The sequence below is a fragment of the Amblyraja radiata genome, chromosome 20 (genome assembly GCF_010909765.2).
Source record: "Amblyraja radiata isolate CabotCenter1 chromosome 20, sAmbRad1.1.pri, whole genome shotgun sequence".
Taxonomy (NCBI): Eukaryota; Metazoa; Chordata; class Chondrichthyes; order Rajiformes; family Rajidae; genus Amblyraja; species Amblyraja radiata.
The window spans coordinates 38,404,720-38,427,497 of NC_045975.1; the positions used below are offsets into that span (position 1 = coordinate 38,404,720).

Sequence of the window (22,778 nt, forward strand, 5' to 3'; positions counted from 1 at the left end):
AGTCTCCAAATGAGGGTCAACACTTCAAGGAAGAGATGAGAATTTAATTTAACGCAGAGGGTGTTGAATCTTTGGAATTTACCATCCAAGGAGGCTTGATCATCAAGTATATTCAAGATGGGGTCGATGATTTTTTTGGATATTAAAGTCACGTGCTAGGCGCAGAATTAGGCCATTCAGCCCATTCAATCAAGGCTGATTTATTTTTCCCTCCTAACCTCATTCTCCTGCCTTTTTCCCCCATAACCCCTGACACCCGTACTAATCAAGAATCTATCTATCTCTGTCTTAAAAATATTCATTGACTTGGCCTCCACAACCTTCTGTGGCAATGAATTCCGCAGATTCTCCACCCTCTGACCAAAGAAATTCCTCCACATCTCCTTCCTAAAGAAACATCCTTGAATTCTAAGGCTATGACCACTGGTGCCAGACTCTCCCACTAGTGGAAACATCCTCTCCATATCCACTCCATCCACGCCTTTCACGATTTATATATGGCATGATTTGCCTGGACAACACGCAAAACAAGGTTGACACTGTATCTTTACACATGTGCCACATAAAGAAATCAAGGGATTGCAGTCTGTGCAGGAGGAGCTACACTGTGGAGACAGCACCTTGGGCACGAGGGGCCAAATGGCCTACTTCTATTTCTTGTGTTCTCATGGTGTTATCAGAGATAATTTACTGGCTGAACCTCCATCAGCCAAATATGGTTCAGATCAGCAGAGGGAGGACCCGTTCACTGATCATGAAAGACCATGTAAGAATGATCAATTAATGGGGGAACATAAATATCTCAGAACAAGCTGGTTCTTTCTTTTTTTTGGACAGATTTATATTTCCTGGAAATATTTCTGATGTTCTTTTTAATCTCAGCATCAGTACATGGAATGGTAAAGCACAGGAACAGGCCCTTTGGCCCACAATGTCCATGCCAAGTATGATGGCAAGGAAAACTAATCTCATCTGCCAGCACATAATCCATATTCCGAAATTCCCCGCATATCCATATGCCTATCCAAAAGCCTGTTACATGCCACTATCTGCCTCCACCATCCCCTCTGGCAGAGCATTCGAGGCACATATGACTGCGTAAAACATTCACCCCGCACATCTCCTTTAAACGTTGCTGCTCTCACCTTAAAGCTATGCCCCCTTGTCTTTGACATTTCCACACTGCATAAAAAGGTTCTGCACTACTTTAGCATAAAGGAAGGCTTGCTTGAAGAGTGCAGTTTTGACTTTAGATTACCCTAGCCAATCTAGCCCACAGTCATTTAAAATTGTTCTTACGGTTTTCAATGCTAATGGCACAGGGATCTTCCAGATGATCTAATACAGAGGGGCAGCTGTGCTGGGCCTTCCAAGAGTTGGCAAATGGTGTAGCCGTGCCCTCAATCAATCCGTTACTTGCCTTGAAGTCATCGTGCAGAATGTCATTAAAATTCCCACAGAAACCTTGGAGAAGTAAAATGATAATGTCAACTCCACTGGCCTTTTATGTTGACCTTAAAAAAGATGGTAAATGTAGCATAGAAGTACAGAGAATATGAGGCTCATCAAAAATAAACAGGAAAGCCATATGGGCCCCATTGTAGCATTGGAAATTTATTTGGAAACAGGAAATACTTTGTTTGAAAGCAAAACAGAAAATGCTGGAAATACTCAGCAGGTCAGGGAGCAACGGCGTAGAATTAAAAAATATATATTTCGGGCAATTGATCTTTCTTCACAGCTATTGTGCGAGGGATTATTGGCTGGGAACAGTCCTGTACTTCTGGAATTTCTTCTCAGTCATTCACTATTTGCAGCATTTTGCTTTTCAATTAATTTAGTTTGAATGGCCTGAGTGACTTATAACAAAGACAGACTTGAGAATATGATGACAAAAGAGACTGCTGACACTGGAATCTAAGATGGAAACAGGTGCCGGAAGAACTTGTGGGTTGAGCAGCACCTATGGAGGTAAAAGGTGCAAGTTGATGTCAGAGATAGACAAAAAAAGCTGGAGTAACTCAGCGGGTCAGGCAACATCTCTGGAGAAAAGGAATTGGTGAGACTTCAAGTCGAGACCCTTCTTCAGGTGACGTTTTGAGTTGAGATCCTGAATCAGTACTGAGAGTAGGTGGGAAAAAACTGTCAGTGAATAGCAGTATATAGAGGGTGAGGCAGAGGCAATTAGGTGGTGCCAGATGAGGAGGAGAAGGGGTGGAGAGAGCCAAGTGGGAAGTGGAGAGGGGAGGTGATGAACAAATAACAACGAAAAATAGGTGAACAGGTGAGTGTGTTTGTGTGGAGAGAACCAGGGAGGAGGTGCAGATGAACATCTGTATCACCTGGAAGGGCTGCTTAGGTCCCTGGATGGTGGTGAGGGAGGAGATAAAGATAGAGAGATCCAACACAGGGAGAGAGGCGTTTGAAATGGCTGTGGTGAATTTGAGGTCAGTGTAGGAGTTGGTGGTGACGTTGATGAAATTGGTGAGTTCTGCATGAGCGCAGGAGGCAACACCAATGCAGTCATCGATGTTGTGGAGAAGGCATTGGGGAGTGGTGCCAGAATAAGTTAGGAAGAAGGGCAGACGACGTGGCCAATGAAAAGACAAGTGTAGACGCGTCCCATATGAGTGCCTGCGGCTGTTTCTTTCACTCGTAGGAAGTAAGCGGAATCAGACGAGTGGGTGTTGAGGCTGTGAACATGTTTTGCCAGGCGATCAGAGGAGAGCTGGTTGGCTCTTTGTTGCAGGAAACAGCAGAGAGACCTTTCACCTTCCTGATGGGGATGGAGCAGTGCGAGGACTGGACACCCGTGGTGACGAGGAGGCAGTGGGGGGGGCAGGGAATTGGAAGTTGGCTTCACAGTTGTGGTTTCTGCTGAAGGCAAACTATTCAGCCATGGAGATGGGGAGGAATATAATTACCACATGTCTTCCCCTTATAAGATTGGTCCAATGTTATGTAGACTTGCATCCGAGGAACCAGCTGGATCTGTAGTTGCAGACCAAGTTTAGATTCCAGCAGTATGTGGAATGTTGATGGTCTGAACACTGTATAGTTTGCTGCCGGAAAAAAAACATGAATATGACTGACTGTTTTTATAATTCCTCTTTTCTTCACTGATTATTCCTGATCTTTCTCGCTCCATCCATCCCTGTATGGTACAATTAATTGTAAAACATTATGTAATTTCCCCTGCAGTTGAACCGTCACCCACTGTACTATGATCTTACAATATATCCACCTATTATTGATGTTATAAACGGTGTTCACTCATTCACTTCTTGATGCAACTATAGCATTTTAATTGCAAGGCTACAGCACAAGGCTACAATGCAAGGAATTTAGTTTTAATTCATAATATCATATTCCGTTTGTTGGAGCCATTAAGCTTAAGTAAGTTTATTATAGTCTAGTTAACTTTAATTATCATCTGCCTGTGTTAATATGGGTGGGATTTTATACATAATAGGGGTGTGTTCTTTTGTTAGAGGAGTCTCGCGCAGACTCGTAGAGTAGAAATTTTAGTTTTGTGTCGGAGAATGAGGGGAAATAGTTTTCTACCATGATCACAACACACACATGTTACGAGACGACATACCTTTATAAGAAGAAGCTTTTATGTGATTTATATGACGTGAATGGAATAGCAATTAAGAACGGAAAGTTATGAGTTATTTCTTTGTTTTGTATTACTTCAATAAACTACTAATTAATCAAGAAAGGACGTCTGGAAGATTAATCTTTGCTGTCTTTTGTGTGTCGTGAGTGCTATACCTTCAAATCATCTCCGACAATTAATGGCTATCGAAATTGGCTACTGAGAACGTTTTAAAAAACTGCCATTACATTTAAGTAGATTAGATGGAATATATGGGGCAGGGGATTTGTAATAAAGATGAAAACTTAGCAAATTGAAATAGTAGATAAACTCAAATTAACATTGAAGTTTCTAAAATATATTTATAATGTTTCAAATGGACTAACTATTACCATATGAAATATTCATCTGTTGCTTCCTATTTCAATATGTTAGAATATTAAACAAATTTATTGTCAGGCTATCAGGAGAAATTACTTCTGAATACAAGGATTGAGATGCTGTTCGTTGCAACAAGTAAATCCTCAAAATTCATTGATTCACTGGTAAAAGTATGTTTGATAATATTAAATTAGCAACAAGGCGCCCAAAACGGACTTCACCAGATCTTACCTGTTACCAGAGGCAAAGTCATCCTTGCACCATTCATGATAACATTACCATCATTTTTAAAAACAAGGATCTGAAAAAAATCCCAATAATAATAGATGAACACATGGTGGAAATTGAAGATTTGAATTAATGGATTATTTTTTATCTGCATTTTAACCTCAGATTGCCTTTACTACAATCCCATATGTTTGAAGTGATCAATACATGATCACCTTTTTTAAATGACATTTTATTGATCTGAATTCACAGTTGTTATAATGAATCAGTTGAATCTCAGACATCCGCTGATTTACCCACCACAACTCTCTGTGCCAGTTAAAATTTTGCTAACAGTAACTTGCCAAAACTGCTTGCACACTACATGGAAATATGGCCACCTCTGTCCAGGACAAGGGTAACAATCACACAGTTTCACACGGCTTGGATAGAGTGGATGTGGAGAGAATGTTACTACGGGTGGGAGAGTCTAGGACCAGTGGACATAGCCTCAGAAATAAAGGACATTCCTTTTCGAAGGAGATGAGGAATTTCTTTAGTCAGAGGGTGGTGAATCTGTGGAATTCATTGCCACAGAAGGTTGTGTGGGCCCAGTCAATGGATGTTTTTAAGGCAAAGACAGATACATTCTTGATTAGTACAGATGTCAGGGGTTAAGAGGAGAAGGCAGGATAAAGGGGTTAGAAGGGAGAGATAGATCAGTCATGATTGAATGGCGTAGACTTGATGGGCCACATGGCCTAATATTGCTCATATCAATTATGACCTTATGGCCTTTCTGTCCAGCCAGAATATTAGCCAAGTTGATTGCCATGCTTATATAGGAGTATGTCAGCATTCCTCAGCATTGATGCTGAATGGAGTATGGGCCATGGTGGCAACTATATTGTGGCAAGCTAACCTTAGCTGGCAGAAATCTGTGCTTACTGTGAAGTACCATAAAGTGGATGGTCACACTACAATGGTTTCATCATGGTTTCAAGTTTTGATGTTTGCCTGGATCCCACTTTCACATTGCAAAGAATGAACTCAATTCTACCCGTTTGTAACAACTCAAGGTGTGTTTGAAATCTATAAGAATGGGCATCCTGAGATATGGGAATTAAAGTCTTGCCTTGTGTAGGCTGAACAGAAGGTTGTGGCGGCCAAGTCAATGGATATTTTTAAGGCAGAGATATAGTATGGATGTCAGGGATTATGGGGAAAAAGGTGGGAGAATGGGGTTAGGAGGGAGAGATAGATCAGCCATGATTGAATGGCGAAGTGGACTTGAAGTGCAAATGGTCTAATTCTGCTCCTATCACGTATGAACTTATGAACACGAACAATTCCAAAGAGTAAAAGTTACAGAAAGGAAAATATTTGTACAGGTATAATATTAAAGGGAAGCTTCCGCAATAAGAACAAATAAAACTCCAGCAAGGTAAGTTATGAGAGAGGGTACACAAAAAAGCTGGAGAAACTCAGCGGGTGCAGCAGCATCTATGGAGCGAAGGAAATAGGCAACGTTTCGGGCCGAAACCCTTCTTCAGACCGAAAGCCCGAAACGTTTCGGCCCAAAACGTTGCCTATTTCCTTCGCTCCATAGATGCTGCTGCACCCGCTGAGTTTCTCCAGCTTTTTTGTGTACCTTCGATTTTCCAGCATCTGCAGTTCCTTCTTAAACACTAAGTTATGAGAGAGTTCAGTTTGAGATCAGAAGGTATATTGTCTGAATGTTGTTGTATATCATAGTTAATAATGGGATTAAAAATGAGATGTTGGTGTCTATTGTTAGCGTCATTATCTCTGAAAAGAACTTACATTGCGTTTATGGTCTGTTGATAACACCACAGTGTTTAGGCAGGTTTCAGTTGCTATTGTTCCACACGGCACTATCTCTCCCAGTAAAGTATAAAGCTGTTGATCACAGACCTGTGAACAGAAAAATGTTATGGGTGTTATTGGAGATAGGTTTAGATTCAGAAACAGGAATGAGCGAGACAAAAATATGTATTTGGAATCGATTGCAGTTAATCACTTTAATATTTAATTTAAAAAAAATAAAGTACTTAATTCTAAACCTGGAGGTTTTATGACATCAACCTAATAGTTGTTAAACATTCATTGCATTACCTCTGATTTAGTTACGTTCAATGCTGTGTGAATAGGAGACACCATAGATGGTCAACAATTTTACAATTATAATATATGTAAAGTAATTTAAGATGAACAGTACGTTTTTTCCGATGCTTCAATCATCAAAATCGATCTGTGGCATTGATTGTTTCAATTAGCATTTTAGTTTGCTGCCTTGTCATTTGCACATGTTCCTCTAGGACTCAGGGACAGGTGTTCTTCCTGATTTTCCTTATCAAAACTATATCAGATCTTTGCTTGGAAAGGGTTCAAGGGCCAAAATGCCTCTGTTGGAAGGCTGTTTAGCAGAGTTGGTTGTAACATCATGTCCAAACCTCTGCAAGCATCTACTCTTACACTTCCTAGCAGGGATTGTTGAATGCTAATCAGGGGTTGGAACATTGGCTGGACATTTGTACATACGTTGAAAGTTAAAAAAAAAAACATTTTAAGAGTGTTTCTTTTCTAGAAAGTCTTTTGGAAAATAAGTTGAAGAGAATTCATAAAAGTACAACATGCATTAACTGAGAGTTAGCTTTTGGATCATTCTCTGAGGTGTTTTAAAAAGTAAATGCACTAACTATATACTTTCATGGAGACCAGGCATGTCTCAAATATTGTATCAAATCTCTACAAGTGTATGGTGGAGAGAACACTGAATGGTTGCATCATTGCTTAGATTGTAAATTTGAATTCTCAAGAACAAAAAAGGCTGCAAAAAAGTGGTGCTCATTGGTCGGCCTATCATGGGTATTGACCTCCTCACCATTGAAGGGACTTACAGAAAGCACTGCCTCATGATGGCGGCTCATATCACCAAATACTCACACCACCCTGGCCACACTGTCTTCTCACTGCTACCTTTGGGAAGAAGGTACAGGAGGAGCCTGAGAACTGTTAGCTCCATGTTCAAGAACAGCTCTTCCATCAACTGTCAGGCTCCTGACATCACCCTGGAATTCCCTAACTCCACCTTCCCCCAGTCAAAACCCTCTATGACTTTGCACTATTATTGTTATTCTATGTATTTTGATTTATGCTATCATTGTCCAGTTTATTTAGAATAACTAATTATATTATATTTTTATTTTTGTTTTATCATTGCAATTAACATGCAAGCACGAAATAATTTTATTGTTCCGGTTCACAAATAAACACACTTGTCTCGTGACTTCCTGCTGACAGTTGACCATTTCAATTGATCCCGAATGTTATTCTGCTGCCCCGATTAACTGTACTTTTCTGCTCTCATTACTCTGTACTGACAAGTAGTAATGTTTGATCAAAATTTCCCTGGTGTTTCTCCAAATATGTACTCTTTTTGAAAACTTATGTATTTGTAGATTTTGTAGTGAATCAATTGAACTTTTTGCACTCTATTAGATTATAAAGAGAGAGAAAGGCACAGAGGATGTGGTTACCTGAAAGTGGAGAATTCAATGTTCTTGCCAATGGGTTTAGTTAAGTTTAGTTCAGAGATACTGCGTGGAAAAAGGCCCTTCAGACCACCAAGTCCGCGCTGACCAGCGATCTCTGTACACGTACACTATCCTACACACACGAGGGTCAATTTACAATTATACCAAGTCAATTAACCTACAAATCTGTATGTCCTTGGAGTGTGGAAGGAAACCAGAGATCTTCAATAAAACCTACACAGGTCACTGGGGAAAATGTACAAACTCCTTACAGACATGCACCCTTGGTCAGGATCGAACACGGGTCTCTGGCACTGTAAGGCAGTAGCTCTACCAATGTGCCATCATCTACCCAGGCAGAATAGGAGGTGCTTTCCGCTAGTTTGTATTTGGCTTCACCCTGGCAGGGGTGGAGGATGGAGAGAGGCAGGTGTTTGGGAATGGGAAGAGGAATTAAAATGGCTTGTAATCAGGAGCTCGGTGTGGCTTTGGTGGACAGATTGGTCCAATATCTTACCGTGATATAATATGCACACAGACACATTAGGACATCTTTGACTAGACATATAAAATCGATAGATATTGAAAAGATTATATTACCTTGGAAAGAATGTAATAGCAGTCACCATGAAATGTGTATTCCAGGCCATCAAAAGTGGAGACGTGCGCTCCACCCTCAAGGGTGCACACACCAGGACAAGGCATGTTTTTGCATAGCCATTTACCGCCATTGCAGACACTTGAATGAAAAGGGACAAAGAATTTGTTAAGTTTAATAAAGTTGTGCGATATAAGGTGATTCGTTATTTTTTACAATTAAGATTTGATGCTGGTTATACCATTCTTCACACTCAGATGAAATCATGGTGCCTGGATTGTAGTGTTTGCCTTTCAGTGTACATTTGCAGTCTTTCACCTTGATGCATCCAGAGTCAGAGTAATCGTCAAGGACCATTCCTGAAAGAAGAGAAGTCTGTAACTGTTGCTGTGGGTTTTCAATGGCTATTGATATTGGTTGATTATGGACAAGTGCACCGAGATACAGTGAAGAATTTTGCGAGCTATCCATCAAATTACACTATGCATGAGTATAATCAAGTACCTCAAGCACAGGACAAAAATAGCAGAATACAGTGCAATTTTATAGCATTATAGGTGAAAGTGAAAGTGCACCATCATTCATGAGAGAACCGTTCGGTTGTCTTATAACAGTGGGAGAGAAGCTGTTCCTGAATCTAGTGGTCCATGCTTACCAGCCTTTGCCTGATGCGAGGGGGGAGAGGAGGGAATGACCAGAGTATGAGTGGTCCTTGATTGTGTCGGTTGCTTCCAACATGAAGTGTCGATGGAATCGATGGGGAGGAGGCTGGTTTCATGTGATGAACTGGACCACTTCCAAAACTATCTGCAATTTCTTGCAGACTTATGCAGAAATCCATGGAAGAACCTTCTAATGTTTTGTGGGAACTATGAGCTTGTTGAGGTCAGAGTTTTTGAAATTGATAAACAGAACAGAGAGTACGGGGTGATCGCTGGTCAGCGTGGGCTTGGTGGGCTGAAGGGCCTGTTTCCAGGTTGTATCTCTAAACTAAACTAAACTGAACTAAACACTTTGTTCTTCATTCTTAAAGTAACTAAGGTTGGAATGCTGCAGGGAACACTCATATTAAAGATTCCTTGCCTTGTCACTTGAGTTCTATGCATTATGAGGTGGCTGATCAGATCAAGAATGTTTAGTTGTCATATGCACTGAGACAGTTGCATTACACAATACACTTTAGCACAACTATTCAGACAGTAACCATCTACTGACTATTAACCAGTTCAATGCATCCTGGATGTTATCTTGCTGGCTGGATTGGTTGCAATTGTGATGTTTGATATTGGTGGTGCTTGGAGTTTACTTTTACCCAAATTCTCCTTCTGGAAGTTGGTGCATTTGTTCCTGTGGTATTTCTGAGGCAACGGTGAGTCGACACAGCTGCTGTGACTATTGCCAGGTCCACACGGTGTTAGATCACCCAGAGACATTTTATTTGGCACTTCACTGCCCAGTCAGTAAAGTAAACATTACAGTTTATTTGGCCTCAGGGTTCCCTAACCAGCCGAAAGAGGCCACAAAAACTGTGATTTTCAGCATCAGCATCACATCAAAAATGCGATGGTATACAAACTGATAGCAATTTGGATTCTCTACATGGTTTCGTGGTAACAGGCAAGACAAGTGGAACTAGCTGGGTTGGGCAACTTAGTCGGCATGGACAAGATGACTCTGTGACTCTAACCTGGTTAATGACATAAAAGGAGGCCATTTGTCCCATCAAGTTGTGCTGCCTATCAGCATTTCACCAGACCCACTTTTCTGTAACCGATTATCTCTCACATGCCACGTTCCATCAACTCCCACTTCCCCCAGCTGCCTATCTGCCTAATTTAGAGTGACCCATTACTATGGAAGGAAACTGGAACACCCACGAGAAAGGCATGCGATCACAGGGAGAAGGTGCAAACTCCACACCATCAGTGGGTAGTAGGGTCAGGGCCAGTGGAAAGGCTTTTGCAGCTGTGAAGAATCTGCACTAACTGCTGCACCCGCGTGTGATCTGTCATTCAAGCTCTGTGTGTTCTGAGGTGGTTGATCAGACCAAGAGTGAAGGATGGTTATTTGTCATATACACCTGGATGGAGCAATGAAATTCCTACTTACTGCAGCTTTACAGACACAACTATCGTTAAAGATGCAAGCAAACATCAAATTACAAGCATTTTATTGGAAAAGATGGGCCACAATTGCTTACCTGGGGGGCAGAAGCAACCATCCATATAGTGTTCCTCACACAAGATGCTTGTGTCGAGGTGAGAACAAGAGTCCATGCAGGGAGAACCACTTTCCTTGTAGATCATGTTTAAAGGGCACTTCTTTGCTGTAGAGGAACAAGCAATGTTGAAATGCTAAACTGGGGTACTTTCTGATATTATTCATATGAAACAAATAAGGTTGCATCTTAAGAAGCCGGGAGCAGGCCTTGATAAAAGGGGGAAAAATGGAGACACAAAAGACAGTACACGTTGGATTCTGGAGCAAACAATGACCAGCTGGAGGAACTCAGTGGGCTGAGCAGCATCTGTGGTGGGAAATGGATGGACAACATTTTGGGTTGAGACTCTCAATCTGGAATGAAAGAGTAGAGGCGAGATAGCCAGTAAAAGAGGTGGGGGTGGATAGGGCTAGAGGTGGAAAACAATATGTGGGTACAGGTGAGGAGAGGTTGGCAGAGGAGTGGGGTGAGGGGGAGGCAGGGGGAGGTGTGGACATAGCAACAGAGTGGGTGAGAGGTGAAGGCAACAAAAGGGTGCAGATAATGGAAACTGTCAGGAAAGAAAGGTGACAGAATCTATGAGGAAATTGAACCAAATAAGGGAGGATGTGGACAGACAGGAACGGAGGAGGGAGAGGATAAGGGAACCATAAAGGAGAAAACATTCTCCCGGAGTAAAAAAGAAATGCAGAATGTATCCCGCTCAGCAAAGTAGGATTAATATGTTGTGGTCCCCTCTGACAGATGGTGGTGGTATCAAAGGTGGGATATTAAAAGATGTTTGGACAGGCTCATGGATGGAAATGGTTTAGAAGGATATGGCTAAATGCAGGGAAATGGGACAGGCACAGGTCAGCAATTTGGTCAGCATGGACGAGTTGGGTAGAATGGCCTGAGTTCATGATGCTGCAATATATTATGACTCCAATTGCTGTTGCAAATCAATCAGTTCACATCAAAATGGCGGGATCTGAGATAGCAAGAATGAGGAATATAAACAATAAGCACAAAAAAAGATTCATTCATTTGCCAGCACTTGGTCGGTAACCTTCTACTCCTTGCTGAGTGAAGTGCTTGTCCAGATAAATGTTACACGAGTCTCTGCCTTTACAACCACCTCATAAAGTACTTTCCAGATTCCAACCACTTTCTCGGTAAAAATATTTTCCTCGGATTTCCACTCACCACCTTTCTCCTCACAGTAAAGCTATGTCTTCTGGTTTTAGGCACCTCTTTTGTCGGGAAAAGTTCATCATTTCGACCCATCTAAGTGCGGGCAAGGAATTAGTGTAGATGGGCAAAAAGGCTGGCATGGACGTGGTGGGCCAGAGGACCTGTATCTGTGCTGCACGACTCCATGGGACTACTTTATCTACATAACGACAGGTTACAAAGCTCTGAGATGCAGAGGGTCTAGATGTCCAAGTGCATGATTTATATATGCATATACTGTGACTGATTTGGAAAGCAAAGACAATGTTTTATTTTTTATTGTGAGGAGAAGTGAATGCAGAAGTTGGCAATTATGCTTTGGTTATTGGAAGAATGGGAGGGGACATGGTTGAAACAATGTCGTTCCTGAGGGATTCTCACAGGGTGAATATGCGGCGGGATTGCCGTTTTAAAACAGAGGGTCACCTATTTTCAGACTAAAATGAGATGAATTCTTCTCTAAAGAAGGGTCTCGACCCGAAACGTCGCCTACTCCTTTTCTCCATAGATGCTGCCTCACCCGCTGAGTTTCTCTAGCATTTTTGGTCTACTTTTGAATTCGTCTCTCGGTGTTGGAACATTTGGAAGCAGGGTCTGCAAAGCTAGATAGGTTCTTGATAAGCAAAGGGGGAGACAAAAGATGAGACAGCAATGGGGAATTTTGGTTACAAACAGATGAGCCATGATCTTATTAATCTTATTAAACAAACTAGAGGAGCTAAGTAGTGAACACCTGCTGCTAATTTGTATGTTCGTATATAAATAATTAGACCCTTGTTCCTCTGGAGCCTTTATATAATCACTGCTTGCTCTTTGACCTCTGCCAACTTGGCTATATCCTGCAAATGAATAATTAGCATTCAGCAGCTTTCATCGTTCAATCACCGGATTGATATTTCACTTACGGCAGAATGTTTCTGTCCTCCAGTTTTTTGGCTTGCCTCCAGCATGAGAGCATTGCCGTGAATATTCGGAGATGGTACTGCACAGGCAGAAGGAGTCCAAAACTTTGTTGCAGCTACACATGTCCTGCATGCAGGCCTGTATGTAGTGCTCGTTGTTTAAGCGGGACGTACAGTCTGAAAACGTGCTTTTTGAGAGAAGATTTTCACAGGCATCCCTCTGAAAAACAGCATGGTAAAATATTGGAGATCATTGTCTGAAACAACAGCACCCACAATGGAGAAGGTTTACTAGTGCTACACGGGTGGGTTTAAACCAAACAGTGGGGGGTTGGAGTCAACAACGTGGAAGCGTATGCATGCAGTTAACGGGAAAGAGAGTGTAGGAAAGGTCACGTTTAAACTAACAGGGCAGGGGGATGGGAACCAATGCAAGGAGACAGAGGGCCATAAAAGGAGGACAGAAGCAAAAGATAGAAGGGAGATAAGAAACACTAACCTGAAATCTTTGTGTCTTCATGCGAGGAACATTTGTAATAAGGTGGATGAATTGAATGTGCAGTTAGTAGTTAAGGTATAGTCCGAATTACAGAGACATGGCTCCAGGGTAACCAAGACTGGGAACTAAACTTGCAGGGGTATTCAATATTCAGGAAGAATGGAGAGAAAGGAAGAGGAGGTGGGGTGGCATTGCTGGTTAAATGTGTAATGAACGATTAGTTAACGATCTTGTTGTGCAAAGCTCCTTGGGCAACATTGACCATAATATGGTGGGATTCTGCATTAGGATGGAAAGTGACACGGTTAATTCAGAGACTAGGATCCTGAACTTGAATAAAGGAGACTTTGAAGGGATGAGACGGGAATTGGCTAGGAAAGGCTGGAAAAATTATACTTGAAGAGTTGACGGTGGAGATGCTAAATTTACAGACCGCATGGATGAACTCCAGAAATTGTTCATTCCTGTACGGCGAAAAATTAAACTGGGAAGATGGCTCAACCGCGGCTGATGAGGGAAGTCAAGGCTAGTGTTAAATCCAAGGAAAAGGCATATAAATTGGCCAGAAGAAGCAGCAAACCAGAGGACTGGGAGAAATTTTGAACTCAACAGAGGAGGACAAAGGGATTAGTTAAGAGGGGGAAAAAAGAGCATGAAAGAAAGCTTGCGGGGAATATAAAAACTGACTAAAAGCTTATTTAGATATGTAAAATGGAAAAGATTAGTGAAGACGAATGTAGGTCCCTTACAGTCAGAGACGGGTGAATTTATATTGGGAAACAAGGAAATGGAAGAAAAGTTAAACAAGTACTTTGGTTCTGTCTTCACTAAGGAAGACACAAACAATCTCCCAGAATTACTAGGGGACTGAGGATCTAGTGGGAGGAGGAACTGAAGGGAATCCACATTAGTCAGAAAATGTTGTTAGGTAAACTGTTGGGACTGAAGGCAGATAAATCCCCAGGGCCTGATGGTCTGCATCCCAGAGTACTCAAGGAGGTGGCCCTAGAAATTGTGGATGCATTGGTGATCATTTTCCAATGTTCTCTCGAATCTGGATCAGTTCCTGTGGACTGGAGGGTAGCCAAAGAGAGAGCGAGAAAATGGGGAATTATAGACCAGTTAGCCTTACATCGGTTGTGGGGAAGATGCTGGAGTCGATTATTAAAGATGCAATAGCAGCGCATTTGGAAAGCAGTGACTAGATCGGTCAAAGTCAGCATGGATTTATGAAGGGGAAATCATGCTTGACTAATCTTCTGGAATTTTTTGAGGATGTAACAAGTAGAATGGTACAAGGGAGAGCCAGTGGATGTGGTGTATCTGAACTTTCAATAAGCCTTTGACAAGGTCCCACACAAGATATTAGTGTGCAAAATTAGAGCACATGGTATTGGGGATAGGGTATTGACATGCATAGAGAATTGGTTGGCAGACAGGAAGCAAAGAGTTGAAATTAATGGGTCCTTTTCAGAATAGCAGTCAGTGACTAGTGGGGTGGCGCAAGGGTCGGTGCTGGGACCCCAGTTATTTACAAAATATATTAACGATTTAGATGAGGGAATTAAATGTGACATCTCCAAGTTTGTGGATGACACAAAGCCTGGTGGCTGTGTGAGCTGCGATGAGGATGTGATGAGGCTGCAGGGCAACTTGGATAGGTTGGGTGAGTGGGCAGATGCATGGCAGGTGCAATATAATGTGGACAAATGTGAGGTTATCCACTTTGGTGGCAAGAACAGGAAGGCAGATTATTATTTGAATGGTGTCAGATTAAGAAAAGGGGAGGTACAACAAGACTTGGGTGTGCTTGTACATCAGTCACTGAAAGTATGCGTGCAGATACAGCAGGCAGTGAAGAAGGATAATGGCATGTTGACCTTCATTGCGAGAGGATTTGAGTTTAGGAGCAAGGAGGTCCTACTGCAGTTGTACAGGGCCCTGGTGAGACCGCACCTGGTGTATTGTGTGCAATTTTGGTCTCCTAATTTGAGGAAGGACATTCTTGCTATTGAGGGAGTGCAGTGTAGTTTCACCAAGTTAATTCCTGGGATGGCGGGACTGCCATATGATGAAAGAATGGGTCGACTATATTCACTGGAATTTAAAGGATGAGAAGGGATCTTATAGAAACATATAAAATTCTTAAAGGATTAGACAGGCTAGATGCAGGAAAAATTTTCCCGATGTTGGGGTAATCCAGAACCAGGGGTCACAGTGTACAAATAAGGGGTAGACCAATTAGGATTGAGATGAGGTAGACCAATTAGGATTGAAACAGTCACCCATTCCTCTCCAGAGATGCTGCCTGTCCCGTTGAGTTACTCTAGCTTTTTGTGTCTATTTTTGGTTTAAACCAGCATCTGCAGTTCTTTCCTACACATATCTCTCTCCACCACTTGATATGGAGGGGCAGTTATGACATTCCAGATAATGCAAAGGGACTTTTATATGTGTTATTAATTTAAGCTTACTCTTAACTCCTTTTTCAATATGCAAACTCCTTTTATAAACATATTAGACGTATAAATTAAAATGTAGATATTCTGAGTGTTTTCAAAGATTTTATTGTTCAGGCTAAGTCTGAAGGATGTCAATGTTTGTCGCTGAATGCTAAGGCAAGAGTGTTTGACCCGTGATGTTCCTTACACCGCAGAAGATCTTTTCAACATGCAGTTCCCCAATGGATGGAATTGTCCATATAATTTCTGAAAGTTCCCACTGGGAGTGTCACCTGATGTAAGTTTGTATGTGTTTTACTGACCGTATTATTCTAGCTACTTGTTTTGTCTGTGAATTTATGGGTGTGAATATAGTTTCAAATATGATTATGGATAAGATATATGGGGCACATGCATTAGTATGTATTGTTTTATTTGTTCTTATCTTTATTTCCATGATCAATGTGACATTTCCAGAAATGGTTCCCAGGAATAATTTCCAGAGGTACTTCCTTATAAAGTTTAACATTTTACCTGCTCACTCTTCCTGCCTTTAAGGGGTTTCTCAGCTCAACTACTTGGCTTCTGCAGATGTCTTCATTTAAACAATACCTTGAATAGTTTTACGAGGATGTTGCCAGGACTAAAGGATCTGAGCTATAGGCTGAGGTTGGGTAGGCTGGGACTCTATTGCTTGGAGAGCAGGAGGATGAGAGGTGATCTTATAAAGGTGTATAAGATCATGAGAGGAATAGATCGGGTAGATGCACAGAGTTTCTTGCCCAGAGTAGGCGAATCAAGGACTGTTTTGTCATAGGACATAGTTTTAAGGTGAAGGGGAAAAGATTTAATAGGAAACTGAGGGATAACCTTTTCACACAAAGGGTGGTGGGTGTATGGAACAAGCTGCCAGAGGAGATAGTTGAAGCAGGGACTACCCCAACATTTAAGAAACAGTTAGACAGGCACATGGATAGGACAGTTTGAGGGATATGAACCAAATACTGGCAGGTTGACTAGTGTAGCTGAGACATATTTTGGCCGGTATGGGCAAGTTGGGCCAAAGGGCCTGTTTCGACACTGTATCACTATGACTCTCTATGACTATAGGGCCTTGTCTTTGCAAGTGGATGGTTCACTTTAAATGTACTTTAAATGCAGTATTTTCTTATGGAAGGGAGAGGTGGAGAAAGGATGGAGAGAAGCATGACTTTTCCGATCATAGATTCAAAATACAACCCTTTCAAACCCCTCAGTGAATTCTTACGTATTGTTCACACAGCGCACGGGTTTCCATCTCATGCTCGTCGATATCTTGACATATCTCGTTTGGCATATGTATTTTCTGCAGGTTTCCGAAGTGAATGGGTGAACGCTTCAGACCTGCAATTTATGAAGACACAGCAAGTAACATGTAGAACTGCACAATGAACACGTTATTTTTCCAACATAGTAAAAAAAAAGACTCGGGTTCTTGACTTACCATCTACGATGAACTCGTTGTAAACAGGAATCCCATTATAATCTCCACAGAGCCCACAGGTCTGATTGTGATATTTTATATCGAGCTCAATCTAAAATAATGAATAATAAGGAGATCAGTATTTTGCCAATACTTAATGGACATATCACATCCTCATTTACGACCTTATTTTGACCACAAGATACAAGCACGTCTGAAGTAGTTGCCCTCTGGTTTGGGTATAGATCCTCATGGAGGTAATAATACAGGCAACGGCATTTAGCCCAGCTCGTTTGTTGAATGTTGTAATAACTCTCGACATACTGTTGACTGTAAAATGAAATATGTTTGCCTAAATCATATTTATCAATAAAACGTCTGGAAGAAAAGATTTTATATACCCAGGCACAAAACTAAGATTAGTCCAGAACCAGGGGCCACAGTTTAAGAATAAAGAGTAAGCCATTTAGAACGGAGACGAGGAAACACTTTTTCTCACAGAGAGTGGTGAGTCTGTGGAATTCTCTGCCCCGGAGGGCAGTGGAGGCGGGTTCTCTGGATTCTTTCAAGAGAGAGCTAGATAGGGCTCTTAAAAATAGCAGTCAGGGGATATGGGGAGAAGGCAGGAACGGGGTACTGATTGGGGATGATTAGCCATGATCACATTGAATGGCGGTGCTGGCTCGAAGGGCCGAATGGCCAACTCCTGCACCTATTGTCTATTGTCTGTTGTCTATTATTTTTCAAATGTAGACATGCACAAAAATCTAGTAGCATAGAACAGTACAGCACAGGAACAGAGCCTTCAGCCCAACGTCTGTGTCAAGCGCGATGCCATTCTGCCAGCACGTGCTCCATTTCCCTCTAATTCCAACATATACAGGTGCCTCTCCAAAATCCTCTTAACTGCCACTACCATATCTGCCGCTGCCTCACGCTGCCTCAGCAAAGCCAGCAGCATAATCAAGGACGCATCGCACCCTGGCCACTTCCTCTTCTTCCCTCTCCCATCAGGCAAAAGGTATAGAAGTGTGAAAACGCACACCTCCAGATACAGGGACAGCTTGTTCCCAGCTGTTATCAGACAAAGGCAGAGGGTGGTGGGTGTATGGAACAAGCTGCCAGAGGAGGTACTTGAGGCTGGGACTATCCCATCATATAAGAAACAGTTGGACAGTCACAGGTACATGGATAGGACAGGTTTGGAGGGTTTTGGACCAAGCACAGGCAAGTGGGACTAGGGTAACTGGGACATTGTTGGCCGGTGTGGGCTAGTTGGGCGGAAGGGCCTGTTTCCACACAGTATTACACTATGACTCTATGACAACTGAATCATCCTACCACAACCAGAGAGCAATGCTGAACTATTATGTACCTCTTTGGTGACCCTTGGACTATCCTTGATTGGACTTTGCTGGCTTTACCTTACACTAAACGTAATTCAATTATCATGCATCTATACACTGTAAATGAGTCGATTCTCATGATGTATTGTCTTTATGCCGACTGGTTCGCACGTAACAAAAGCTTTTCACTGTACCTTGGTACACGTGACAAAAAACAAACTGAAATTGAAACTGGTCATCAATCATCCATTGGCACTAATCCTACATTAATACATTTCTCCCTGCACTGTGCATACCACAGATTTTACCACTCACCTAATGGTGGGGGCAATTTGTAGTCGGCATATCTGAGATATGGGTGAAACCAGAGAATTCGGAGGAAACCCATGTGGTCACAAGGAGAACATGCAACATCGACACCAACAGAACCCAAGGTTAAGCCATCACTGCCATATCTTCTTTTCCACCGCCCCTGGCAACGCATTCCAGGCACTCTGCTCTCTCTACATGCAAAACCTGCTCCGTATACCTCCTTTAAACTTCCCTCTTTGACCTTAAAGCTAGCTATGCCCTCTAATTTTTGATATTTACACCCTGGGAAACTGATTCAGTGTGTCCTTTATATAATTTTATATGCTTCTATCAAGGCTCCCCTCAATTACCAACAATATATAGAAACTTTCCTTAAAATACTCTTTAATCCAGACAGCAATCTGGTAAACTTCTTCGGTACCTTCAACAAATCCTTGAACACCTTTCCGTAACAATGCAATTAGAACTCCACACAATACTCCAAATGTGACCTCATCGTAGTTTTACAAAACAGCAACATGATTTCCTGACTCTTATTCTCAATGCCTTGATACATGATACAACATAGCATATAGAGTCAGAGTCATAAAGTGATACTGTGTGAAAACTGGCCACTGGGCCCAACTTGCCCACACAGGCCAACATGTCCCAGCTACATTAGTCCCACCTGCCTGCGCTTGGTCCATATCCAGGTTTACTCTCTGCATCAATATTGTTAAGGGTCTTGCCCTTAACCTTGCATACTTTTCCCTTACATTTGACCGTCCAAAGTGCACCTGACAGACAGTTGCTCAGATTAAAGTTAATCTGCCAATTCTCTGCCCTTATCTGTAACTGATTTATATTCTGTGGTAAAGCTAGACACAAAGTACTGGAGTAACTCAGCAGATCAGGCAGCATCTCTGGAGATAAAGGATGGATGATGTTTCAGATCAGGACCCTTCTTCAGACTGAACATAGGGGGTGGGTGTGTGTGTGTGGGGCTGTGGGTGGGTGGTTAAGAGCTGGAGGTGAGAAAAGATCAGGACCTGGATCAGAACAGTAAATTTTGTTACAATTTAGGTGAACACTATTGTGTATGGTTAGCATCTCAGCAGACTCTGTGTAATAGTCAGAGAGTCATAGAGTGATACAGTGTGGAAACAGGCCCTTCAGCCCAACAAGGCCCAACAGTTCCATACACCCACCACTCCTTGTGTGAAAAGGTTACTCCTCAGATTCCTATTAAATCTTTTCCCCTTCACCTTGAGCCTATGGTCCTCGATTCCCCTACTCTGGGCAAGAGATTCTGTGCGTCTGCCCGTTCTATTCCTCCCATGATTTTATACACAAATGTATAAATCCTGTATATCTTTTACAGGATAAATATCCTGTAGTACAATAGAGACTATAGCATATTTTATATGCTCAAGAAACATTCTCAGAGATTCAATGTGCATGGATCATGGTACGCAGTGCCCAAGCAGTGTGAGGAGCCAGTTCATGTAATTTTGAATAGGTTATGGCACAAACAATGTATCGCTGTTCTCTATTGCTTGGAACTTAGAACATTGAAGAGTGCAGCAAGGAGCAGGTCCTTCGAACCCACGTTGTCCATGCTGAACATTGATGCTAAGTTAATCAAATCGCCTCTGCTGGCAACTGATCCTTATCCCTCTATTCCACGCAGATCCATGTACTTCAAGATATTACAGCAAGGTCATTGTTTCTGGAATCTCTCTCCAGCCTTCACACTTACCATAAGAGCATCTCCTCTATTCCACATCAGAGTTATCCCAGATTTTCCGTAGACTTTAGTGTACTGAGTGTTATGTTCTACATACACACCAGGCCCAAAGTAAGGGAGCGAGACTCTGAAAAAGAATCAGTTAAAAATACATTAACAGACTTCCCTCTTAATGCCACACTGAAGTGATTAAGCATGGAATCAGGCCCTTCAGCCCACCATGCTGACCATCCAGTTTACATCCAGCTCTTTTTCCGACACTTGGTTCATATTTTTCTGTGGCTTGTTGATTTAAGTGCTTAAGTTCTCAAATGTTATGAGAGTCTCTGTCATTGTATAATCACTTGGACAGTGTGTCCAAGGCTCCAACCAAATTCTGGGTGAAAAATTCTCCCTCAAATTCTTTTAAACCTCTAACTGCTTTCTTCAACCTTTACTTTCTGGTCTTAGACTCTTCTGCAACGGAGAAAGGTTCATTATGACCAATGCTGTGAATGACCCTCTTCATTTTTTTAATACCTCCATAAATTCACTCTCAGCTCCAAAGAAGATAAATGTTCTATCCTAAGTAATATTCTATGAATCTCTTCTGCACTTTCTCTAGTATGATCACATTGTTTCCATGGTGTATATCTGTAGCCTAACTAATGTCTTAAACAAACTAATGTTTGTTTCTACGTGCGTGTGTGTGTGTGTGGATGTCTGTTGTATGTGTGTGTATGTGGTCCCGGAACTACGCCAAAACAGTACACGATAGCTCTACAATTTTTGGACCACCTTACTCACAATTGTCTTGTGGTGTCTTTTAAAAAAAATCAAGTTTGATATTGATATTATATTTTACGAGTTATTCACATTTTTTATTTTACAAACTCCCATTTGAGAAACATTTCTTCCATCTGCAGTGGCAGTTACAGCTATGATGTTACAATGCGATTGTAGCCCTGCCTGCTACAATGTTGCAATCCCAGTACACGGAGTCCTGGGAGCCCTAGCAAGTGCAATTGCATTTTTCAAAGCTGTTCAAATCGAAGATGTTCAGCCTAGTTAATTATTAACGAAAAATCGCTGGAAGACCCCGTCGCAAAAGCTATTATTAGTTTTAAAGGCCTCGTATAATAGTTATAGTAGTTTAAAAATCAATCTCTAAACCCGCGACCGCCAGCAACCGCAGGGCCTCATAAAGCAAACAATTGAAGTTAGGCTGTATATTTTTACATTAAAAAGGGCTTCTAAAGATCCCTTTATACAAAGTTTAATATTGCGAGTAGCTCATTTTGGGCCCATTATATCCCGCAGTATTTTTCTCGGCATTTGGGGCACAAATCTACCGCAATGTGAACGTTCTAAACCAGCGCGTTCCACAGGGACCCACTGGAAAGCTGATTTAAATGGGCATTTATTTACAGCAATTGAGCACTAAATTCCTTCCATTTGGTCTATAAATTAATGTAAATGAGATTTAAAAATCATGTTTTATTGTGAATTATTTGTGAATATTATTTGGACATTTAGGCTATTTAAAAATGTTAATCATTTATTAAGAAATGGATAGATGTTTAGATCTAGTAATTGAAGTCTGAAATTAGCTACAATTAGGCAACTAACTAATTATATGCTTTAATTTCAGGTCATCCAAGTAAGATTATTTTATATTTGTTTCAGAATGCTTCAATCTATGATAACTGAAAATTTCATTCAGTTCTCTTAATTTTTAAGAAAGTTATGGGCTTTTGACTGTTCACGATCACAGCTTTTTTGTTATGTCCATAGAAAATCAATAGGGAACAAGATGCTCATTTCCGAGTATGAAAATGGCCATAACTTTTTAAATACTTAAGATATGAAAGTGAATTAGGTGTCAAATTAAACTTATTTTTATGCTTTATCTGATGGGATAAATTACAGACTTGATTTTTAAAATCTCAAAATTTTGTAACATTGCTATATCTAGCCCCTGTCATCCTGAAATTGGTCATGAAATCCAAATGTGCAGGGACTTTGAATGTGGCTTGTTTTCCCTGAGGCAGAGAAGATTGAAGGGTATCATGATGGAGGCATGCAAAATTGCGAGAAGCATGGATACGATAGATAGGAAGAATTTCTTCCTCTTGATTTGGGAGACTGAGCCAGGAGTGCATAGGTTTAAGGTGAGAGGGAGAAGGTTTAGAGATGATCTGAGAGGTATGTTTTCTCCCAGAAGGTGGTTGGAATCTGGAACATGCTGCCTGAAGAGGTGATGGAGGTGGAGACTCACACAACAATTAAGAAGCATCTTGACAGTTACTTGAAATGCCAAGGAATTTGAAGGCT

The 22,778-nt window shown here is 41.5% G+C and overlaps 1 protein-coding gene across 1 annotated transcript in view; it reads right to left on the reverse strand.

The window, feature by feature from the left end:
- LOC116984418 (mucin-2-like) overlaps nucleotides 1–22,778 on the reverse strand; it is a 96,516-nt gene that overhangs the window by 68,266 nt on the left and 5,472 nt on the right. Inside the window, exons 3-13 of the mRNA XM_033038570.1 lie at nucleotides 20,478–20,592; nucleotides 17,103–17,193; nucleotides 16,887–17,002; nucleotides 12,683–12,899; nucleotides 10,545–10,670; nucleotides 8,586–8,703; nucleotides 8,347–8,485; nucleotides 6,014–6,124; nucleotides 4,214–4,283; nucleotides 2,925–3,062; nucleotides 1,300–1,464 (exon numbers count right to left, since the gene is read on the reverse strand). Coding sequence (XP_032894461.1) covers nucleotides 1,300–1,464; nucleotides 2,925–3,062; nucleotides 4,214–4,283; nucleotides 6,014–6,124; nucleotides 8,347–8,485; nucleotides 8,586–8,703; nucleotides 10,545–10,670; nucleotides 12,683–12,899; nucleotides 16,887–17,002; nucleotides 17,103–17,193; nucleotides 20,478–20,592 — 1,406 coding nt within the window. The remainder of the gene's footprint in view (nucleotides 1–1,299; nucleotides 1,465–2,924; nucleotides 3,063–4,213; nucleotides 4,284–6,013; nucleotides 6,125–8,346; nucleotides 8,486–8,585; nucleotides 8,704–10,544; nucleotides 10,671–12,682; nucleotides 12,900–16,886; nucleotides 17,003–17,102; nucleotides 17,194–20,477; nucleotides 20,593–22,778) is intronic.